The sequence below is a fragment of the Sparus aurata genome, chromosome 5, assembly GCF_900880675.1.
Source record: "Sparus aurata chromosome 5, fSpaAur1.1, whole genome shotgun sequence".
NCBI lineage: Eukaryota > Metazoa > Chordata > Actinopteri > Spariformes > Sparidae > Sparus > Sparus aurata.
Genome location: NC_044191.1, coordinates 245,447 through 270,762, shown reverse-complemented (window position 1 = coordinate 270,762; position 25,316 = coordinate 245,447). Strand labels below are relative to the sequence as shown.

Sequence of the window (25,316 nt, the reverse complement as noted above, 5' to 3'; positions counted from 1 at the left end):
TCATCTCTGCAAAAATTATGATAATTACAGAAAACTGCATAAGGATGGAGAACTACATGTGTTTACAGGACATAAGGATACGTCTCAATGTGTTTATTGGGCCCAAAAATGAAGAATCATTGTGTTGTCCTTACCTTCAAATGAAGCTATTATAAAGGGAGCAGGTCCACTTCCATGGAGTCTGCCAAAACAGACAAAGCCAAAGCTGCCTGCAGAGTGTTTCTCCTGCAGATAGTGGTCACTGATGGGGAGGGTGAGAGGAGGGCTAAATCCTAAACACTGGACCTTTAAAGTAATTGCAGTTTAAACAGCTCAATTTAACTGCAGGCTCCATGTTTTCTCTGTAATCAGTACTTTTCCTTTGAGCACACTCTGACTGCTGCTTCAACATCTCTCCTACACTTCCACTACAGTTACTCTTACTGAATACTGTACAGGCAACCAGATGAACTGATCAACAAATATCCACATAGCTTTACATCCAGATTATTCACACCGTATTATCATATGTGTAATATTAACACAATATCACTATGGCTGAACGTGCTCCTCAGTTGCCTCAGCTCGGTGTAGAGAGGGTGAAGGAGATTGTTGTAGTTTCAAGTATGTGTAATAACTGTCATATGCAGGTCTGAGTGATGCTTTACAGTCTCTATGAGTCTGTGCATTTAGAATGGATTATGATCCACACTTTGTTTGGAAAGATGAATGTAGAAATATGAAACTGACAAGGACAATATGTGTATGTTTTGGGTTTAACAATTTATGTTTGTGTGGTAACGAGCATGGAAAATGTGTCTACAGAGACAGTAGATGTACAGTGACAGTAAACACTGGTTGAACAGTAAACTGTGAATGTAATGTGAATAAATATAACTGCAGAAGACTCAGGCAAAGCAAGCCACGTCTCCCTGTGTGATCCTTCTCCTGTTTTTCAGTGCATATACTGTATAGCTGTGTGTGGGTGCTGCAGCCCTGCACCTGTTACAAATGCAGTCATATTTTTCTCTCCATCCAGTGCAGCAACAGCCTCCACCAACAGCCTCTGACAGCTACTGTCTGCATTAAGAGCTGGAAATCAAGTACAATGACAGTACAATGAAACGGCTGATAAATACCCTAAGATATCAGGATTTCAACGTCTTCTATTTGTCAGAGCATTTGATTTATTAAATGCTGTTGGCTGGGTTTTCTACAAATGTAGCCTCACGAAAATGCTTCTAGAATAATTTACCAATCTTAGTCTTAATGTGTATTTACACCAGCGAAGTGAGTTTTACTGTGGAATCATTTGTGTTTAATCATGCTACTTGTGCAGGGTTTATCAGAACTTTGATGTAACTTCGTTTCCCTGGCCTGAGTGTGAGTAACTTCACATGGGTCAGGCTGGTGTCAGGATTGGTAATGTCTGTTGGGGGTTTCACTTCATGGAGCACAAGATCCAGCTGGATGGACAGGTGCCCAGTGACAGAACCCCTGCAGGAGGAGCAGTCTTTAGAGAGACTGCAGCTGTAAAACATGTCTGAAGAGACCAGGAGCTCACTGTCATCAATCAACTCATTAAATGTAGATTTCTTTGCTTCTTGCTGTCAGTCAGTCCAACCCTTCAATCATTTCTGATTGAACCTGTCTCTTCAGATGAGTAGCACACTGGGACCAAGCATCTGTGCACAAATCATCACTGACAAGGCAGTTTATTTGTACAGCACCATTCAGTCACAAGGCAATTTAAAGTGCTTTACAGAGACTCAGAAATGCATTTAAACCAAGACATTAAGGCATTAGAACAATTTTAACAAAGAAGTTAAAACAAATTTTATGAAGGAAGATGTTGCTGACAACTACAACAGTGGACACCACCAGGAATCACTGACCTGATGCTGGACAGGATCCACAAAATGGTGGATAAATGTCTATTTGTTCAGATTGTGACACAGAGTACATATAGCCTAGTGGATCAGTTCTGACTCACATGGTGCAATTTACCTTTATGCCACAAGAGAGCACCAAAGCATTATCCAGGAGAAGTCAGTTCACCCGAATACATCAAATTCTTACTTACGTAAAGTGCTAATAGTGCTTTTCTATATCTGTTAGTCTTGTTCTTGTTTCACTGAATAATCCATCCCACTGAGCAAAAACATATTCAGTTGTACACACTGTCACATTTTCATGCGTATTTTTCTTGTGATGAATTCTAATTGGCATTCAATTCGAATTTTTCAATTCAATTAAAAGACTGGCATTGGCATAAAAGTTTAATTCGCCTCATTTTTCATCCATTCATTCAGCTGTGTTGGGATCGAGGTAGCCATGACAAAACTTAGAAAAGTAAAACAAATAAAGCCCGGCAGGTTAGGATATGATTTTGTGATTTTAACCAATAATTTATCATTTTTCAATTCACAAAGATAATCCTCATGATGATAAGTCACACACCTTTTAGTGTTAAATATAAAGATGACTGGGCTCTGTGTTGAATCTGGAGAGCTCCTTTACAGGGTTTACTGCTGCTCAGCTCATATTATTGTCATACACTTGAGATATTTGTATGCATTTTTAAACTACCAAAGGTTATTTGGAAGATGTTGACAGCTGCTGCCTAGTTTAGGATCCCATACAGTAGACACTGTCACAAAAATGGGTACCAAGCTAGCTCTTAAAGAGGCTCTATGTAACATTTGTACTGACTAGAGCGTTGCCCGTAGGAAGCATGTATTCCTATAGAAAAGTGGGAGGTTCAGTAGCTTTTTCATGGATGGCCAAATGAGGCTGTGTTTGAAGGTGGGACGTCAGGGATATAATCGGCTGTTTTTGACTACTTTTGATTATACCATTATATTTCACCTTAAGAACTATTTACTTTGCCTTGTTTGGTGTCATTATTTTCAGCACAACCTCACATGTGTGACTGTACAGTTATTTTTTAATTTTGACATATTATATTAACACTATGGACCTAAAATCACAAAATAATATAAAATCAGAGTAGGAAAAAGTTAGATTTTTTATTGTGAAAACCACAAATATGTTTTTTCATTTTGACGTATTATATTAACACTATGGACCTAAAATCACAAAATAACATATAATCAGAGTAGGGAAAAGTTAGTTTTTTTACTGTGAAAACCACAAATATATTTAATGAACCATTTGCATTATTATAATGCAAATATAAATTGTTGTTCGCTAAATTTGTGCATAAGTTTTTGACATTTTGAAAGCCTCAGGCTCCTCAGCTCATTCCTGCCTGTTCCACATTCAGCTTCTCCTCATTGTTTTGACTCACAACACAAAAAAACGACTACACTACACACTAAACACACTACACCAAACACTACATTACACACTAACTATACACTCCAAACACGCTATATGTCAAAAATCTCTCAACTCTCAAAACTTGCTATCTCTGTCGCTGTCTGTAACACCACCGGCATCCCTCCCACAACTTCCCATTCCTCAACAACCAAACTTGCTGCTTGGACACTTTCGTGACAAAAGCCCGTTTTTACCGTTTCTTCCTGCACCAGACACAAAGCAAACGTGACGGCAATGTTCGCGAAAAAGCATGGCGGACATTATTTACCCTAAGTCCGGTTTTGGACGTGCCCGTGCGTCTGGTACGTTGACTCGGGAGGTGGGCCGTGGGGATGGGCTAGCAGCTAGCTACACACGAACATCCACAGATTCTGATTCCACTTTGTTGTCCGCGCGTCTCCAGATCTCCTCAGACCCGAACAGACTCGGTCCGGACTCGTTTAGTCTCATTAATACACAACAGTCAGTTTAGATGCACAGAACAGAACAGGACCAAACCGCCTGCAAAATCCCGGTCCAGCTCGCGCCGCTGCAGGTATAAATCTGCTTATTTCTTAAGGTGGGGGGTCGCGGTGGGCTCTGCAGTGATTGGCTCTGGTGCGCACGTGGCTACGGTGTGCAGTGATTGGCTCTGGTGCGCACGTGACTGTGGTGGCTACGGTTAGCAATGCTAGCGGAATTCGTAAAGCATTTCTGAAATAATTTATTAACGGTGTCATTGTAGTCCAAACAAATGCGACGTTGCACACCCTTGAACCACGCAGCAGCCATGTTGAAACTCTCAGGTCAGTCTGATCCTGATCCGCAGAGATATTTGAGGCAAACACACACACACACACAGACACACACAGACAGAGATTCCTTGCTTTTATAGAGAGATGTATTACATGTATTAATCACTTTTATTGTCAATATGTGAGTAGATTGTGATGTGATGTGAAAATGAGACCTTCCAGTCTCTCTCTTTTGTCTATACAAGCCTGTGGATGATGTGTTGAAGTTGTTTAATGCTATTGGACTCTGGATTCCTTTGTGAAGGACTAGGGTCAGATTCTCTGCGACAGTCCAAATGATGTGACTTTAAACACAACCCGGCTTACAGTACAGAGATAGTAAAAGAGATAGAGGCAGAATGGCAGTGTTTTTTACTCTGAGAATCTTTGACTTAACTTTAATGACACAAGTGGACACACGTAACCAGTTTGGTTACGAATTCAGGTTTATAAAAAAAAAAAAATCGACCAGCCTGAAAAATGACAATGAAATAAAATCCAGCAAAAAGAAAATAAGAGCACCTTTTCACATTGTTCCTAAACAGAATTACTATTAAGTGGATTTAAACAGTCTCAAGTTAAGACTCAAGCTTTTGTATGACCTACATCAAACAAGATGATCAGCGAGAAGACTGGATATTTCTGTACATTAAGTGTACTGTATTATAGTTATTGTTAATGCCGGTCACTGGGTCAGTTTCTTACATGTCATAAAATGAAAAAAATTGTCTGCAGTGGGTGCAGAAACAGTAACAGAGGTTAAAGACAGTAAAACCCATCTGATAACACATTTGTTGACTGCAGGTTGTGTTTACAACCCATCACTCCACCCATCCATCTACCTTCCAACCAAGCTGAGTAAGGTTTTTCTAGACAAACCTCTCCAGCAATGTCTTCCAGCTCCTCCTCGGGGATCCTGAATTATTCCCAAACCAGATGAGATATATAATCGTTTGAGCATGTTCTGGTTCTCATAACATTTGCAATGACCTGAAAAAATCTCCAAAGGAAGGCATCCAGGAAGCAACCTGATCAGATGCCCAAACCATCTCACTACCCCCTTAAATGCAAACAAGCAAGGCTCAACTCATAGCTCCCTTCAAATGTCTGAGTTCCTTTTGCTATCTCTAAGGGTGAGCCTAGAGCAATGTGGGCCGAGAACTGGTAGGGTCCCCCAAGTCAACTGGTCTGAGGGGAGAGGCCACACCAAGAGTGCTTCACAGACCCCATGAATTGGCCAAGAAAGAGCTGCCTGGAACAGGGTCAGAAGGGCCCCTCATGGAACTAGACCTGGGAGGAAAGGTCAGTGTTGAGTGCCTGGGGGCTGAGGCTTAACACATAGGGCCAAGTTAAGCATAGGCCAAAAGAATATCCTGTAACCATCGCCCTGTGTGCCCACCACCTGCAGGAATAATGACAGTAATTAGGGATGAACCCAGTACTTGGCTGAAACAAGTAAGTGAACAGAAAATGTACTTTTTATGAGCACAAGTGTCGTACAAGTAAAACATCAAAAAGTGTCAATATCTATCTCTAAAACTGGGGTGATGAGATCAGATCTCCTTGTACCAGAAAACAAGTCTGGCTGCTGCATTCTGGGTAAGCACTGGGGTCGGGTGCATTGTCAGCTCAGCAGCAGGCGGAGACAAGCTTACCTCCTGCATCAAGGGACATATCGCTCTGTCAGGATGGAGCTGTGTTGTTGGTTTAAATAAATACCTTGATGCATGACGGATCATAAGTTTTCATTGTCACTGTCAGATCAGTCTCAATTATGATGTGAATTTAGAAGTCTAGTTCAGAAGTTGTGATTGCTGCTTAATTGTATCCTAAACCCCAGAAGGAAGACTGGCACAGATCCTGTGCTACATGCAAGAGGACACTGTGTGTGTGTGTGTGTGTGTGTGTGTCAGACGGAACTAGTTTTAAAACGTAATCGTGACTTATTTTTAAACGTGCTTGTATTATTTGAAATTCAGCAGCACCTGGAGGCAGCACGAGGGAGCGCAGCGCGTTGACGTCACAGACTAACGTGCCTCTGCTACAGCTCAGCAGGAGAGACCCTAATCAATCAGCCAGTCATCGGTGTGCATCCATGTTGCAGGTCCTCGGCCGAGAGCAGAAAGCCTGCGGTGGACACACAGGCTTACCCCGGAGCATCACCGCCGCCTGCGTCCATTCCTGAGCTGCGTCCTCACCGCTGTCCTTATTTCTTTAGTTTAAAGGAGTCCCCTCCTCCTGAGAACCGGGGGATGGGGGAATGATCGGCACCGACCACCTCCGCCTCCGCCTCCGCCGCCGCATCCTCTTCCTGCTCCTCCTTCAGTCGGTCTCCGTGTCCCCTGTCAGTCGTCGGAGCTGTGTCCAGGATGCGGGCCCCGCTGCTCGGCCAGGCTGCGGTGTTTGCGGCCCTGTTGGCGCTGAGCACCTGCTTGACAGGTGAGGAGCTGCTGCTACCTGCTGTCATTAGAACACAGGCTGCATTAACGCCGCAAAAGTCTCTTTTCTGATGAGTATTGCATTTGTATAATATTTTAGCCAACAGTAGGGTTATGTCATTAGATAATTGTCTCGGGGAGTAAAGCAGCTAAACTAAAACTGTTAACCAAACAACATTTTAAGGCATCACCTTGAATCTTGAATTGAAAATGTCTTTCCGTTTTGTTTTTTTTGTTTTGTGTCAACCTCCAGCCTAAAAAGTCATGTTTGTCCTTGGGCTGTTTTGTATTCTCTAATGTCTGCATTGGCATAGGCCCAAACAATTCAGGATTGGTCAGGCATAAAATAGTAGTAATAATGATAATAATAATATATACAATATATTCGAGAGAGAGAGGGAGAGAAAGTATTTCTGTATTGTTTTAGTTTCTGTGTTATTGTACCCTAAAGCTGTGGAACCAGTGTTGAAAGGAATCCTTCTAATTGAGAAGTAGATCTATAGCAAAAAACCTCACAGCTTTGATCAGCATGTATTGAGTGTTTAAATCATTTAGCAACTTAATCAAGCAATATACACGTGTTTTGCTGTACCGCATCATATCAACAAAATTTAAACTTCTAAAAGGTAAATATGTAAAATAATGACACCATCAGTGTTCACATCGGTTTCCTGAAAGCCATTGTCTGCTGCCGGGTATCAAACCAAAAAAAGGAAAATGAAGGCTTACTGGTGATCCAGTAAGGCTGAAGGCCTGCCACCTTTTCTATCTGACTCACTTCTCCATCATTAAATGAATGTGTAAAGCTCACATGTGTCCCTATTTGTTGGTGGTTGCTTCTCTTAGAATAGAAAGCGTTCTTGTTGTCTTTGCAACAATAGTAGGCTACTTCTGGGAGAAGTAAGGGAAAGCTTGTCGTTCAGTCTGGCTTCTAAACTAAAACAAAATGCTTCCTTTATTTTAAATGGAATATCTTTGGGTTTTAACTTATTGGTGGGGAAAAAAAACATTGATTGATTTGTTTATAATATGTCCAAAGATAATGAAAGTGTCCATTATATTTCCAGTCACCCAGGGTGATGTCCTCAAAATGCTTGTTTGCTGATGGACTAGTCACGAAATAGTTTCCAAAATAGATGAATTGATATAAAAGAAATCAGTTTAGTTTAGTATAGTTAGCTGTGTGTACTGAAATTCACAATATGGTTTCTGACTACGTGAGGATGAGTCACATTAAATGACCCATCAGAGCCACTGCCAGCCTTTCTTTTGTAAATAGAAGTTTTGAAGCAAATGGAGTGTGTATCCTGATGAAGAGGCCTACAGTGGTAATACAGTACTGATGAGTATGATCCTGTTACAGTAAATCACAACCAACAGGACCAAGTCCTCAACATTCAGTGTACTGATCAGTGTTGGGGCTCATTACTCAAAAAAGTACTATATTACACATTACTCTCAAAAATAGTAATGCGCTACATTACATGATTACTCCCTGAAGAAAGTAATTATTTACATTACTCTTTACATTCATGTTGCTCCGCGGTTCCTTAGCAACAAGCTTTGTGTGTGCGTGCTGTCTCTGTAGGTGCTTCGTTCAGTTTGAGGTAGTGTTAGCAGCGGTGGAGAGAAGCTTCCAACGCGGGCAAAGTGTGCACCTTACTGTCAAGTTATTTTTAGGGATGCACCAAAATGAAAATTTGTGGCCGAAGCCGAATAAAATTTAAACGCTTGGCCGAATACCGAATATCGAATGCGATGGTTAAGTTTTTCACAATTTTTTTTAATATTGCATAAATAGCCTAGAATAAATGTTTAGACATGTTTTTCAAGAAACTAAATGTTTATTGAATATTGACATTTTTAAAATATTCCAGTAGCCTTTGCTTTTCAAAAAAAGCACAAAGTTTTTCATCTATAGTAGGCCTTCAAACAAAACATGCATTCCAACAAAAAAAAGAAATCCGCGTCGACCCATTGCGCAGTTAAACTGGGCATGCTGGTGGGGCTGACATCCGAGCTCCATATGTCAGTCGTGAAGCTGAGGTCAACATCATTATCTTTAACCAAGAGCTTGTGGATGCGAGTTGCAACACTGTCATACATCTCCGGTAAGCACACATCTGAGAAATACCGTCTGCTCGGTATCGTGTACCGGGGCTCAATGTGCTCCACAAGCCTCCGAAAGCCGATGTCCTCCACAACACTAAACGGTTGATCATCCAAAGCCATGAACTCCATTACCTTCTTTGTGATTCCGTTTGCTTTGGCACTGTCCTTCGCGAACTTTTTCATCTTTTTTAAAGACGTCGGGCACGGACGGAGTGGGCGTGCTGTGACAAGCTTTCCTTTTAGCTGCTGCAGCCGTCTCTCTCTCGTACTCAACATGCTGTTCAGGGTGTTTGGCTTTTAAATGACAAATTAAAGCAGTAGTGCTAAAGGTCTTTGCAGAGACAACCCCTCGAGATAGTTTGGTTGAACCCTTGTTACAAACTGCAATTCTTTTCTCGCTCTCCAACACTTTAAAATATCTCCACACTGCCGACATTTTAACGAAGGCGCCGGGTCACCGCGTCACCGCGTCGCTGCACGTTGTTTGATTGCGTCATTGCGTCACACGCCATTATTCGGCTTTGCTTCTAACCCTCAGGCAAGTCGCATGCAGCAGCATGTTCTGCACGTGTTGTTGATGCTGCCATTGTTATCCCATCTCCCCTTGCTGGTGGCGACTAACCAATCGGTGATGGTGAAAGATACCTCGTGCCAAACGCCAACCAATCACTGTTCCATTATTGACGGCCACTGCCCCCCCTCCCCCCAGCCCGTTGTGTGTGTGATGCGTGCGACTAACAGTGTAACGTAAGCAACGAGCTTGGCGAACTGTATTGTGATTACTACATTCAGAACAGTAATGCCTTACACTACTCGTTACTGAAAAACGTAATGTGATTACTTTCCATCCAACACTGGTAATGATGGAGGATGGAAATGATGAAATACTTTAAGACATACTTGAGTCCTAAAGAGTCTAGGAGTGGTAGCTTTTTAAATGAGCTGTGTTTACACACATTTTCACTGGGAAGCAGTAGTGCCTGTGTGTCCATATTGTGTCCCCAGTGTGTCCAGGCTGCTCCACCAGTGACATGTGCTGGGAGACCATGCCACACTAATAACACTGGGCTATGAGGTGGGAAATGGATGATTCAGTGGCAGGGAAATGTTTTCAGGCTGTGTCAGAGGGGAAGATGGTGTCACAGCCTCCATTATCAGCAGAGGTGTTGGCTGTGCTCTGGTTGTCTTCACAAACACATTCCTGTTGTCAGAAGTGAAGAGCTCTCTCTCTTTTTCTTTGTCATTTTATTTAGCATGCTGTCTCATCATCATATTGTGATGTACTTTCCTTCATGGTGTCCCACCACAGCATAAGAAGCCATTTCTTAAGTCAGTTACATTTATATTGCCCAAACTCACCAATTACAGGTGAATCTATGATCTGTACAGTTCAACAATTAGGGTAAAGAAAAAAAAAATGAATCCAGGAGGAAAACTAAGCAGGCCAAGGCACTGCCACAAACTCCTCTACACCATCAATGTGGAAGAGGACACACAACACAGAGAATATTAACAACAAAAACAAAAAAGTAATCAGAAGGCAGTTTAATGACAGAATATAGATATATGTGGTTTGTGAAACATAAATGGGCAATGTGCCACGAGGAGGCCCTAAGGGGACCCTGGTCCAGATACAGCATCCTTGAGAAATCATTGAAAATGTCATTGAAGACATCCTATCTCACAATGTTAAAGACAAATTCTTGGATTTTTCCCTTTATCTGGATCCACACCAGTAGTTAATGGGGTCTCCTCTGAGCTGAGACTCATCCTTCATGGAAATCTGTTCAGTGGGAAAGCACATGTTCTTTGGCGGAGGTAATAATATCTATAATATCGAATAGTATCATATTTTCCTATGACAAGTAAGATTGTGGTCAGTGAGGAGATTAAAGATATCACTGGAATTTGAAAGCAGCACAGAAAAGTACCAGGAACACAGGACGTGAAGTTTCAGTTCCTGGCAGTTTTACAAGCCTGGGAAGCTTCCAGCCCCTTGGTCTAGGGAAGGCTTTTGCATGTAAATACATTTGTGAATATATTCACACAAACTTGTTCCAATATAATCTGGCCTCATACATAATCTCTGATGAGGTACCTGCAATACGATGGTGGAACATGGAGAATTATTGGTCCCTGAACACCATGCAAAGGAACAAGCTTTTTTAAAATTCACCACATTCAGTCTCATTTTGGGTTGGGGAGTTGTCGGTCTGGACCTCTGTCTTAGCTGCAGTCCCTGATGAGCAGACACCAGGCTTCCACTCAGCTATTAAACCACACATAACCTGATTAGGACCTGTGTTGTGTGAAGGATGCTGCTGCTGCTGCTGCTGCTGCTGCCGCTGCTGCTGCTGCTGCAGACTCATGGACGCTCTGTACTGCTGCTCTGCATGGTTTCAATAACATCAGCATGTTCTGCTCAACAGAGAGCCTTTTCATGGATGACTTTTGGCTAAAAATAGAATTAAATATTCATTTAATCCCCCCCTCCACACACGCGCACACCCCACACACACATACACATCTGACACTACACCACACATTCCTAGATGCAAGGATGTGTGAGTAGAATAACTTCATATTATTCTGTGTAAATGTGAAATGTGTAAATTATCATAAATCCCATCATAGTACCTTGATCACACGTCATTTTTATCCAAAAATCAAAGTAACTCAGGTGTGTGTGTGTGTGTGTGTCAGTCTGCCTCAGTCTGCCTTGTATTTAGTTGTACTGAGTCAGTAGGGTTCCTACCGATGATTTAATACAGCTCATTCACCTGAAGTACCCATGCACCAATGCTAATTAACCAAAATGAATAATAATCACTTTTCAGTTAAATCCTGCGTAGAATTGGCCTGCTACAGTACAAAACAATATCAGAGGCAAGAGCTTCAGTTCATTATTTTATAATTTGTTAAAATGACGCACAGATAGCTGCATAAGAGTTTGTCAGTGAATAATACATGGCATAGAAGAGGAGAACAGGTGAAGCTCAGTCAAACACAATCAAGACAGCTGCACTGTGAGGTATAATGTTGCCATGTATTCAGTGAGATGCCCAGTGGGCTGCAACTTGGCTCGGATTTGATTAGATTTTGGCAAAGTGGCACCATTAAAAGTTTGATGAATTAGCTGTTTCTGTTTGTTATGTACCCATGGATGTAGAGACAACTACCACCAGATGACCTTAATACTGAATCCAACAGTCATTATCAGCACACCCACCAGTGTGACTATCTCTCTCTCTGTTTGCACATGTCTCACCTATTAGCAGTGATTCTCTTTCATCATGTGAGGTCATCCATAAAGCTGTGACTGACACTAAGCCCCATGCTGCTCTGAACTCAGACAGCATGTGTGTTACCCTGTCCGTCCATCTGTCCATCTGGCAGGGACAAGCACAGGAGCCATGATACCACTTGGGAGACCACTGATATTCTTATTGGGACTACTGTGGCAGCATTAAATATCATGATGCTGTTCACACAAGGCTGACTGCCTCCCTCAGCATGAAGACAGTCATTCTCTCTGGCTGCTGGCTCACATGCTAAATTCTTCGGACACCTGCTGGAAACCTGTCCCAGGTGACTGACGAACTTTCTAGACTTTTATGTATGGAAAATAATTCTAAGTTATTCAGGGAATAATATTGAACAATAGTTCCCAAGCTCAGGCTTGGTACCTCCACAGGGGTGGCTGGTTGGTTGGGTTGTCAGTAGGGTTGCACAAACAACTACTGAACGGATTTCCACCAAACTTGGATGAAGTATGGGTCTCTGCCCAGAGTTGACCACATTGTATTGTATGTGTACCTGTGTAAGGTGCATAGGGACAAGGCAGGAAAATGTGTTCCCAGCAGCCACAAATTTGGTGAGTTACTTGGTGGTTTTAGGCTAAATTATTCACATAATGTAAAAAGGCTGCAGTTTTATGGAATTAGATTTGTGCCAAAAGAAACAAACAAAACGTCTTAAATGTCAAACAAAAACAGGACTTTGAGAGAACATAATACTCATTTAAAAAATAAAACTTAGAACTTGCAATCAAATCATTTGTCAAATAGTGTAAAATATTGGTCTTTTACTCTTCTAATAATGCATTATGTTGTTTACGGTTCCCTCTGCTGGTCTCTCTCTGCTCAGACTTTTGTGCTGACTCTCAGCTTTGCGGTCTCTCTGCAGCTCTGTCTCGTTTGCGCTCTCTGTTTGCAGTTTTGGCACAAACCTCTCAGATGGGCGGGCCTTTTCAGCAGAGTGTCCCCATTGGCTAATTAGTTGTTGACTGACACAGCTCAGTACCTATGTGTAGATAGCTAGCGCGCTAAGTGACCCCGGCTTTAAAATGGAGAGAAGAAGAAGAAGACGACGACGACAACAACGACAATGAAGAACAATATATGTATGTCATAACTACTTACACTTCATTAGTTTTTCTTGTTGTGGGTTGTTACTGTTGTTCTTCATTGTCGTCGTCGTCTTCTTCTTCTCTCCGTTTTAAAGCCAGGCTCGTTTAGCGCGCTTGCTACCTACACATAGGTACTGAACTGTGTCAGTCAAAATTTAATTAGCCAATGGGGACGCTCTGCTGAAAAGGCCCGCCTACCCGAGAGGTTTGTGCCAAAACTGCAAACAAAAAGTCAGGGAGCGCAAACGAGACAGAACTGCAGAGAGACCGCAAAGCTGAGAGTCAGCGCAAAAGTCTGAGTGGAGAGAGACCAGCAGAGGGAACCGTAAACAAAATAATGCATTATTAGAAGAGTAAAAGACCAATATTTTACACTATTTGACAAATGATTTGATTGCAAGTTCTAAGTTTTATTTTTTAAATGAGTATTATGTTCTTTCAAATTCCTGTTTTTGTTTGACATTTTAGACGTTTTGTTTGTTTCTTTTGGCACAAATCTAATTCCATACAGTTTTAGCCTGAAAAATTATTGCGGGGAAAACAGACTCAGCAGAAAAATCAAGCTAGACAACCCTGGATTACCTGCAGGTACTGTGTTTCGTGGAGACATGAATAATTATCATCTTTCAGTTCAGTCCTGTAGCATCTAGCATTGGCTTGCTACAGTACAATACAATTCCAGAGTTAAAAGCATCAGTTCATTATCTTATACATTTTTGAAACTCATGCACAGTAAGAGATTCTCATTACATAATATATGGCATATAAAAGTGTGTCATTTTGAAAAGAACAGGTGAAGCTCAGCCAGACACAATCGAGACAGCTGTGCTGTGACATATAATGTTGCCATGTATTCAGTGAGATGCCCAGTGGGCTACAACTTGGCTCAGATTTTTTAGATTTTGTGTGGCACCATTAAATTGATGAATTAGCTGTTTCTGATTGTTATGTAGGGTTAGGGGTTAGGGTTAGCCTAATCTTAACCCTAAACACCAGATGACCTTAAAACTGAATCCCATAGTCATTATCAGCACACCCACCAGTGTGACTATCTCTCTCTCTCTTTGCACATCTCACCTATAAGCATAGAGTATTGGAGCAGATTCTGGTGGGAATGCTTCAGGAAACGATATCAGTACCTGGTGTTTAGCCCGGCCATACATTGTGGACACTTGTTTGAGAGCTGGAAAGTCAATCATATTTTCATGACCCTTTTGTTTGACTATTTAAAATGTATCACACTTCAAACTGTACTTGTATGAAAGCAACTGTGAGGGATGCATGATATGGATGTTTTTCAACTGATACTGATACCAGTATCTTTTTCCGTCAAACCCATCATACTCACTTGAGTAACGCCTGGATTTTGTCATCAATCACAGGATGAATATGTGTGGTGACCACATCATACACGGTGGGTAGGGACACGTCTACATAGTAGTGACAGCTTGGGAGAGAATACTTGGGCACCAAATGTACAATTAGTTAGCCAGTGAATATCCTGGTCTCCCTGGATGTCAGTGCTGTGGAGTGATGTGAGTGAGAGCTAGTCCCTGCATTCAGTGTCTGCCTGATACTTCGCTTCACCTCAGCACAGCAGAGACATCAAAGAAGTGACTGCCCACAAATCAGTTTGTCTGGAGCAATGCAACAACACAGGTTCTAAATTAGACATTCTGCATACTTCATCATAACCATCCACTGACACACAGTGAGGTGTTATTTAAAAAGATGTGATCAGTGTTCTGCTAGATGCTTTAATAGGGTTCCTGTGTATGCTTCTGAATTGACTTGTAGTCATCTATTTTTAGACTTACAGTGAACCTCAACTTTAAAGTGAAACTCTCGCCAAAAAGCAACTTCTGCTTTATTTGTAATTTTATGAGTCAAACCTTCGTGTAAAAGCAAGTGTCGATCCTCGAGTGCGACCTAACAGGCAGGAAAGTAATGGTGGACCACTCCTCAAGCCTTCCTGTTAGGTCGCACTCGGGGATTGACACTTTTTGTCTGCCATGACGGCTGCTAAGGTGAGTTGTCCAAAAACCTTCTTTTTAGTAAACTCTGTGTACACAAACAATGTTCTCAATGCTCATGTTCATGTGTAGAGACCCTGGTGATACTACGAGCAAAGTTTCATGTTGTGTCGAGCCTTCTTAGTGTTTTAAAAATAGAGATTTTGATGCTAGCGTCAGAGTGCCCCTGTACCCCATTAAAAATTAGCTTGCCCGAAAACGAAACTACGGTAAATCTTAAAAGCGCCTCTTTCATCATAATTATGCTTTTACACGAAGGTTTGACTCATATTCAATCACAAATAAAGCTTTGGTTGCTTTTTGGCGAGAGTTTCACTTTAAGCCACAGATGGATGGGACTGCTTAGTCTCACAGGATATGAATCTGGAATAGAAAACAGTGTTATTGAATTTCTTGCAAATGAATTGTGTCTTTCCTTGGCTCACCCAGACCTAGTGTAAGGCAGCAAAGATAAAGGTTGAGTACACCTCAACTGCTTCACATAGAGCTGGAAGCATGTCTGGTGTTTTCAGTACAGGGAAAAACTCAAGGAACAATGTCCAAGATGTGTTGGAGCACAGAGATTCATACCACCAGCTTTTTTTAATAAAAGACTGATGTCAGAGTCTGATGAAGATGCACGACACGGACAAAAAATAAGCTTGTGATGGTCAAACAGACGCAACAAGTCTGAAAAAATGAAAAGTACACATTTTTTTTCACATATTTGGTCTGAATTCCAAATAAAAAACTATTGACCAGAGGGGGATAGGCGGGATTAAGAATTCATCATCTTCCCAGACAACGTGCTACGAAAATGGCTATAAGTGTGGATGAGACTGACATGTTATTCTCATGTTATTGTGAGTTTGCTTACAGAAATAACAACTTTTCAATGTGCATATTTGTTTAATCAACACAGTTGGTTGGTGAAAAACAAACCAGCTGTTTGTCAGTCATGTCATTTCCAAGTGGACTGCAAAATTTGCAGGAAGAGGGGACCTCCCTTTTGTTGAACGTTGTAAAATTTAAGAAAGAATATGTCCGAAGACATGACAAATATTAACCACATTTTCACTATCAGTATAGATTTGTTAGTTTTGTTAGTATAGTTTTTATATGATTTTTTTGTGTTACCAAAAAAGGAAGAAGAAAACTTATTTCAGGTTGATGCTCAGGGATTTGAGCATAAAAATTTGGGGTTAAAAAAGTGGATGCCCTGGTGGGACTTGCCCAGCTGCATGAAAAAGACAGACAGAAGCAAATACAGCTTGCTCCCCCCAGTTGTGTAGGACCATCAAGAAGGACAGGAACTTGAACCCCTGGGACGGGGAACCCTTGTATAGTGTGGATCGGGCGGAGAGATGACCATTGCGATGGCAGCACGTTGTTGTGTAACTGTAGGATCATACCTGTACTGTTTTCAGTGTTTCCCACAGAATCAGAATTACTGCTTGTCAGACGTGTCTTTCACAATGTTAGCTTTTGGGAAAAAGTCCCCAGTGCATCAGATGACAATGTAGTTACACTGCTTTGCCACGACAACAAATGGCTTGAAGACCTGGCGCTCTTTGTAGAGGAAGTTACGGTCAAGCCAACTGCTTTAAATAGTCCTCTTCTTCGTTGGTTTTACTGGTGGACTGAAAACCACCACCATCCACTGTATTATACATCATGTTGTTCACTGATGGGTGTGCTGTCTTGAGTGAGTGAGAACGGGACGTGCAGCTCCAAAAACAGAAAATCAATATGTGGCGCCCAATGTTGATATTGACCACTACAAATAAGTTAATGTGCCAGAAACACCGTTTTTTTCATGTTGGGTGCTTGTGTTTAGGTAGAATGACTCAAATGGAATTCTAATTCTGTTCAATCAACGCAGTACAGTTCATGAGAACTGTAGCATCTAGAACTTGTTGATTATGATGAACAATGAAACCAGTCCAGTTGCCTAAGATACAGCACTTAGATTTACCATGACCTGGATGATCATGATGGAAAATGTTTACAGTTATAATATGATGGCATTGTTCAGTTTGCACTGGTCATCGATATCTCCTGCACAGTCACTTTCTAAGATGACACAGTGTAGAAGGTAAAATCTCCCAATGTGTTAGGTGTTTCCTGGCTCCTGGCTGACTAGCTAGCTGTATTGAGCTGTCAGACATAATGTGATTGTGAGTCCACCGTGTACTGCGTTCATTCTAGATTAAATGCTTCATTGACTGTTTTTTAAAATCCCCAGAATCAGTTTTAGTATTACCACTGGTTTTGATTATGAACTATCTATATATATTCAGTCACTTTCTCTCATAACATGTCATCAGTATGAGAAGCCTACCATGTAACATATATGAAGTATACCCAGTGCAGTCAGTGATGGGTGGATGGACACTCTTGTGTGCTTTGATGCTTTCAGTGTAATCTCTCTGAGTGATGGATTGCTGTTTGCCATGGAAAACAGTTTTCTATTTTTAATAAATCTTTGAGTTCACACCTAAACTCTGTCTCAGTGTAGGTCATTTCAAACATGACAGTAATGCAGGTAATGCTAGATATTAAGATGTTTTGTGTTGCTTATAATGTAATTTTCAGAACAAAAGAATTAGGAGAGTGTGATTTGCTGCTTACCATTTCCTTACTAACAACAGAAAGTGTTATGATAGTCAATATAAAAATCAACCTTTATGAGATGATTCTCAAGTGTACTTGGTGTGGTCTTGTTTTGTCTTGTGCAGGCTGAAGGGGGGAAGTGATCTTTTGTGCATTTTCTGTATGTCTGTTGTACTTGACCTGCTGACACAATGTTGGTAATAATATTATATAATAATATTTATTTTCTCTTCAGAGTAGACCAGATTGTATTTAATGGCTAAATCTTCATCCGGGGCACCTGCAGCCCCCCTAGTTGTACCAAGTTTATTCCAGCCAGTTTGCATCCCTGGTAGCACTGCAAAATCACATTATAATTCTGTTTGTCACTATGATTGACACCTTTCATGCTTCAGTCTTAACCTCGTGAACAACTGATGTATCACTCTGATGTTCTGCTTTAATGTAATATTGGATATTTATAAATCAACAGTCCTGCCTACAGGGCTGCCCATGGAGGCAGGAGTCAAAAATGAGACATGGATAAAATGCCTGCCTCTGCCAAAACCTCTCCAGAACATTAAGGACACAACATTTAGTACAGCCTTCAGATGGAATGGAAGAGAAACAAGAGAATGAACATGTTTCCTTTTTTTGATCAGACACAGGACAAAGGTTGCCAGGAACCTATGGCTTTAGAGGAAAGTGTATTTGACACTGTGGGAATGTCACTGTCAGAATGTCTGATATAATGCATGCTTTAATGTACTTTACAACCTTTCTGCCTCGATAAAGCTGCTCTGCACTCAGTTTTATTTGAATGTGGATTTATTCAAAGCAGTGCAGTTGAACTGTGTGCAGCAGGTGCAGCAGACTTCTGTTTGTCCACGTTGGCACGTTGACAGTGACTGTATACAATAACGGGATTTTCTATGCTGTAGAAACAAAATGTCCAAATAGGGTTTGACCAGTCTGAGTTTATGAAAGAGAGTTTTGCGCACTAGATGTGTTCCCATGTAAACATACCTTTTTTTCCTACCTGACTGTTTTCTCATTTTCTCATATTGGAGATTTTTTGCAAATGCTACTCTTTCATTTTACTGTCTTTAATATCACTGGGTCCAGGTTAGTGCTGCAGTAGTGTATTCTTTCATTACTCTTACAGGCGCCTTTATGAATCATTAAGTTTCAGCTCTTTATGTTCTGAATTCAGCTATTTCATCTCAGGCACACAGGATGACTCTGGTCTACAGTATACTGCGGCTGAGAGAAACAGTACCAGTGCTTCAGCTGTCCACCATCTAGTTGTAATGTTTTGCATAGATTATTCACTGCTGTTGTAGTCTCCAAGGGCAGGCCACTGTGTGTATGAATGGCATGTACATTTGTTTAGCTGCCTCAAACATGACATTTATAGTAGTGCAGCAAGAACCAGTACATAATCACATGCACCTCCATTATTGTTACAAATTAGTGAGTAAGGTTTTGAATATTTCACAAATGCCTAATTTATTGTGCAAAAATAAATTAAACCTGATCAAAACAATTTAAATAGCTGTGCACTCTGCAAATGAGAGGTTGTTTTAGTCGCATATTATGGAAGAGTTGAAGTCTTCCATAATAATAAAGAAATTTGCACTTGACCTGTTTGCAGTGTTTACAGTTTGAGTAATCAATAACAGCCTGACATGAAAACACTGATCATTTCCTCCACACATTTGTCATCTCTGCCTTTTTCTTCTTGACACACCAGCCTGATACAAACCTTCCATCCTTGACTTGTATATCTGTATGATGACTCACCCCCTGATGATGTCACACCTCCTCAGTTGCCATGGCAGTTGTCGTGGCAACCAGTGTCTAGGTTCCTGTAATGAAGAGGAGAGTTATTCTGATGAAGAAGCTAAAGGGGTTAATATCGATAGCTGGGTGTAATTATTTTCCCTTTGGCATGGGGAGTACTTCCAGAGAGTCCAGCTCTTTTCTTCTCTGTACACTGGGGTAGGGCTCAGATGGCTTGTGGTAACAAAGGAAACAGTGTGAGAAGTAAATGGATGCATTGTCGCGCCACAACAACAAGTGCAACAGATACTCCCTGTGGGGAAGCATATGCAGCAATGCTGGGCTTCTCAGTGAAAGTATTGAGGGATTGCAATGGAGGTTAAACCCACTTAACCCATTAAACACATTTTATTCACTTATTCACTGGCAGAAGTCTTTTGTGCTTTATTTAATTGTATACTTCTAAGTATTGTGTGAACTATTTTCATTGTATATGTTAAACATTTAAACACATACTACACATGTAGAAATAGTCCAAATACACCATTTAAGACTGAAAAAAACATGGTGGTTAAAAATCAAAGCAGTTCAGTGAGTATGTAATTACAACATCAAAGTACTTAATGGCATGATTTTAAAGGTTAGTCTTATGATGTTTAGGACTATATGAACCCTCATATGTGTGCTTGATGGCACTTCAGCATTCACACAGACATGAGATCATCATGTTGAAAACCCAGGTTGAAAATGCTTCAACGTTCCTTTGTGTGGACTGGAGCAAGTATACTGTTAGTCTCAGCTAACCTCAGCAAAGTTAGAACCAGGGTGCAGTTAGCCCAGGCTTACAGTATTCCTTGCCTAAAGACTGCAGACAAGGGGTAAACATGTTTCCAAAAAGGACAAGAATTTACAGAAGTTGCATGTCGGTTAGTTTTTCAAGAGCAGACTATTCCACAGTTTCAGTTTGTAATAGCAGAAATCTGCCTGTCCATTCTTCTCTGTCCTAATTATCTGTAGCTCCAAAGCTGTAGGGCTCAATGACCTGATACAGCAGTGGGGAGTAATAAAAGAGTGCTAAACCATATTGTGATGACTTTAGCCTTGAGACTCCCCCTCTTCACCACTTACTCTTTAATGAGGTTTTTTTTTTTTATATATATACTGCCTGACAGTTCGCCTTCAGGAAAATCCTCTCCCCCTCATACACTGTCATACATTACACCTGCCCTCCACCCGCAACAAAACAACATGACAGCAGCGGCCCAGGCGAGGTCAGGCTGCCCACTCTCATCTGTTCTCAAGGGAAAGGGACATTTTCTGCTGGCATTTTCCCCAAGATGCGCTGTAATGAGGCTTGGCTATCATCCTTGACCTTCAAAAAAAAGCAACTATGTCTTAGTGTCTCTCAAAAATAAGGTCTTCAGTATCAGAAAAAGTTTTTAATACAGCGTGTATTTGCTCTGTTAGAGATGATGCACCTCTAATTGTCCCTGAAGATAATTTAACACAAATGCTTCTTCATTAAATATAGAAATTAACATCAAAACAATATTTACTGATGTCGGTGTGATCTGTATAGATTCCATGATATAATAGTTTGTACATATTGAAAAACACATCATATATCCAAAACTGAGGATCATAAAACTAAATATCCAGAGATGGTTTTATGACTAGTGAAACTTGCCAAACAGACAGTAGTGTCGAAGTGCAAAACCTGTTTAACATTCAAGTCAATTTTAACTCAAGGATAAATAAATATAACTAACTATACTTCTAACTATATCTTGACAGTATTTATAACAAACACATTAGTCTTTGCACATTTTCCAACTTAATGCTTTCAAAGTAAATGTACTTGTACATGATGTTTCTATCTCACACTAAAGTCTAGGCCTGCTTCATTAGTGGCAGGTTTTTTTGACAAAGAGAAGCATTTCTGCTCTGTTGCATAAGGTCCTAGTTCTCTTTTCATCGACAACGTGCTGCAGCAGAGAAAAGCAGCAGAGGTGTTCAGTGTTTACAGATGTACGTGGAGCTGAGAGGTACTTGTGTGCTGCTTTGGCAGGAATCAGGACATATAATATTATCCTTCTTTTGTTGAACTCTGCATTGAACTCTGCATTGAACTTTGCATTGGCTACAGGTCAACCTTTAAAAAGGGAAATGTAGCAATATTAAACAAGGTGCTGTAGATTTTCCATTTGTGGTGTAGACTCAACAAAGATGAAATGCTGGATTCATGAAAAAGTGCTGTTTACTTCAACAACTTATGATGGAACATATTTCTCAATTACTGCGCAGTTTCCCAACATACATTACAGTCGCCATCTTGCTGAACTCTGAAAGAAAAGAAGGTGCTTGTGTGCCACGCTTAGCATCAGCGGAGCGCTGCATCTTGTTCTGATGTCTCTGGACTGCAAGACGAGCAGAAGCGCAGAGTGAAGACATGGCAGATGGCAGGGGAAGAATGTCCAGTTTGGTACGCATTTTCTGACCATAGAGAAGTTCATATGGTGAGGTGGAAGTTGCAGCATGTGGTGTTGTGCGGTATACTTGTAGCCAGTTCATCACGGTCCCAGACCATGGCTTTGACTGTTGAATGGCAGTTTGCCAGCATAATTACGCTTTTAAGATTAACCGTAGTTTCCTTTTCGGGTCAAGCTCTTTTTCTCAGTGCAGGGGCACTCTTACGATAGAATCAAAATGGCTAATTTTAAACACTAAGAGGGCTCGACACAACATGAAACTTTGCTTGTAGTATCACCAGGGTCTCTACACATGAACACGAGCATTGAGAACATTGTTTGTGTACACAGTTTGCTAAAAAGAACATTTTTGGACAACTCACATCAGCAGATGTTTTTCTTATTTGGTTCACGGATGTAGGTGCACATCCGTTTTCCACCAGTTTTCCAGCCTGTGATCAAAAAAGGGGAAACCCAGGGTGAAGCATCTTTTCTTTGAATAATGCCAGCTTTCAGCAGGCGGTCCAATTCTGCTGAGCCCAAAGCCCTGATGTCAAAAGGTAGACATTGCAGTTTCTGGTGCACTGGTTCAACAGTAGGGTCAATTTTCCCCTTATGCACAAAGTTCTGTGCACAGGCATGCAGGAAGCACATGCAGAGTTTGTGGTCAACACAGGAGCAGGTGAAGTAGAATGATAGTGGCGATATAACAGTATTGCCTTTAATGCAGATTTTTAAGGCAGCCATGAGATTTCTCCCCAGGAGTAGTGTGCCTTTATTCACAATGAAGAATGTGGCTGAGGCTGTTAAATCCCCTCTTCTCATTGTGGTATGTAGGCAGCCAAGCACAGGGATTCTTCTGCGTGTGTAGGTCACTAGCTGATGAGTAGGTGGGTCTAGTGGTGTGTCACTGAAATATTGAGTGTAGTTGTGGTGTGGCAAATTCGATACTGCAGAGCCTGTATCCAAAACTAGAGTATGTTCAGTTGCAAGGGAAGCAGGTGTACTTATATTAATTGTGCACTGCAGTTTGTCAGTGTGGTGCATGACAAGGGTCTCTTAAGTATAGCACTGTCACTTTAGGTAGCTGTATCTCACCTACATCGCTGGTCTTAGAAGATCGGCAAAGAGACTGCAAAATGTCCCACTTCATGGCAAGACTTACATGTGTACAGCTGCCCTGCTCAGCAAATGTTTCAGTGCTACAACAGAATGAACTAGAAACATTTGCATTTCGCAAAAACATTTTGCAAATTAAGTGTGAATGCTGACAGCTGAAGCTGCTGAGTGTACTGGGAAATACTTGCCAGAAATGCATGAAACAATAATGCATTGCATTACACTGCTGAAGCAGTAGCAGAACCAAAGTTGGAAATTTTCCCATAAGAATGAATGGGAATATTTGTAATTGCAAAGAAAAACACCCCCAAACTCTTGCGAGTTTTGAAAGGTGTAATGGTTATGGCCAAAATATAAAATAAAAATTCCCCAAGAGAATAAATGGGCAAAATTTTGCAGAAAATGCAGAATTTTTCAAAAGCTGAAAGTGCAAAGCTGAATGAGCTTAAAAAGCTGAACATTTTGATTGTTGAACAGTTTCTCTAGCTTAACATATGCAGCAATAGTAGCAAAACAAAATTTAAAAGGATGAATGGGAAACATTTTGCAATTAAAGCTTAATATTTCCAAAAGTAAAATGGATACATACAAACAGTGTAGAAGCAAGAAGAAGAGAAAAAGAAGAGAAGCAAAAAAGAAAGAACAAACATTTTATATTTTTTTCAAATTTTGTTTTGTTTCTGTTGTTTTTTGTAAAATAAGAATTTGGATTGTTGAATTGATAATAAACATCTGAGCAGTTTAATTTCAAAACTCTGTGAAAAGTAATTGTGTGTTATGTCTGTCTTGACAGGATCTCATCTGTGCCCTCGGAGTTTAGACTGTGCCCGGGCAGGACGACACTTCTGCCAGCCGGGAAGCTCGCATTGCGGCCCCTGTCTGCGCCCTCTAGTGGAGAACTCCCATGGCCACTGTATGGTCAAGAGGAGGCAAGCTCCTCAATCTGCTCAGGCCAGTAAAGGTAAGTGGTAGGCTTCATACTCCTGACCCGTACCACTTCACCTTTTCTGCTCTTTTAATTACAAGACAAACACTAGAGTCCTTCACATTACAAACACACAACATAATTCCTATGCACACAGGACTAGTATAGACTTGGGACCTTGTTTGAAATGAGTGATCACAGAGAAGGGTAGGAGTAACAGAAATAAGCAATACTGCCCTCGAGGGTGTGCTTTAACATCATTTGAGCACGACAGTGATGCAGTCAAGGTCCGCAAGCAGCACTGAAGTGCTCAAATGACGTTAAAGCACACCCTCGAGGGTAATATTGTGATTATACAACTAATACCAACAAACATAAAATGTATAATCAAAATATATCCATGTTGATGGACAATTTGCTCTCAAATTTTAAAGGTTTTTGTGAGTGTGCGTCACGTTTCCATGGAAACACATGGGGTCTGACTAATAACTGAAACAAAATCAGTCACGTCAGTAGACTCATATGTGTAATGGAACGTAGTTTACCACTCCAGCAAATAATCCAACCCTTAGTAACGACCTAGCAACAGAAAGGATGTTCTAGTCCCAGATGATGAACTCTGAGCTGACGTTCATGTTTTATCGCAAATTTCCCAAACTATATCAATACTGCACAGATAAACAGAAAATGCTTATTTTTATCGCCCAAGTTATAACAAAGATGTTGATTACGATGATCCAAATCTACATCCTGTTTAGTGCTATTCAGATACTCCTGAAAACATCTGACAGCCCAAGACGTTGATCGGGACGTATTCTGTTCATTCCTGGACAATTCCAGTTGATTGAGCTCTTCATGTAACATAGGCACAAATCTTTCTTTTTTTGTCTTTTGGTTCTTCTACATCTTCATCTGTCATGCTGATTTGAGCACATTCTAAATTTCTTGTTGACCAATCATATTGCTTGGTCGGAACTACTTGTTGTATAACTGTTATTCACGTAGGCAGGATGAATAGTTCTCCCCATGACTGTGTTTTTAGAACCACCGCCAGTGTGCAGATGCATGAAAGGAGGTTGACCTTCAGTTCTAGGGGCTCTGGTGTGTAAAAACCATGGAGGTCCTCTTTGATTATGTCTAAAAGTCAATGGACCGTGGAAATAAATTAAAGTGTTAATGTGACCACAGAACACAACTGTGACACCATCAAACTATACTGTGATTGTGTGTGTGTGCCAGCTAGACCCTCCACTCTGCCATGTCTCTGAGGGGCCGTCCAGACGAGAACGCTCTTTTGCGAAAACGCACATGTATTGCATCGTTTTGGCCGACCGTCCACACGGATCCTGAAAATGCACTTTTTTGA

The 25,316-nt window shown here is 41.0% G+C and overlaps 1 protein-coding gene across 1 annotated transcript in view; it reads left to right on the top strand.

The window, feature by feature from the left end:
* The first annotated feature begins 6,105 nt into the window (after positions 1-6,105).
* The window catches only part of npdc1b (neural proliferation, differentiation and control, 1b), a 32,377-nt gene continuing 13,166 nt past the window's right edge, over positions 6,106-25,316 (top strand). Inside the window, exons 1-2 of the mRNA XM_030418425.1 lie at positions 6,106-6,533; positions 23,819-23,986. Coding sequence (XP_030274285.1) covers positions 6,464-6,533; positions 23,819-23,986 — 238 coding nt within the window. The 5' untranslated portion in view covers positions 6,106-6,463. The remainder of the gene's footprint in view (positions 6,534-23,818; positions 23,987-25,316) is intronic.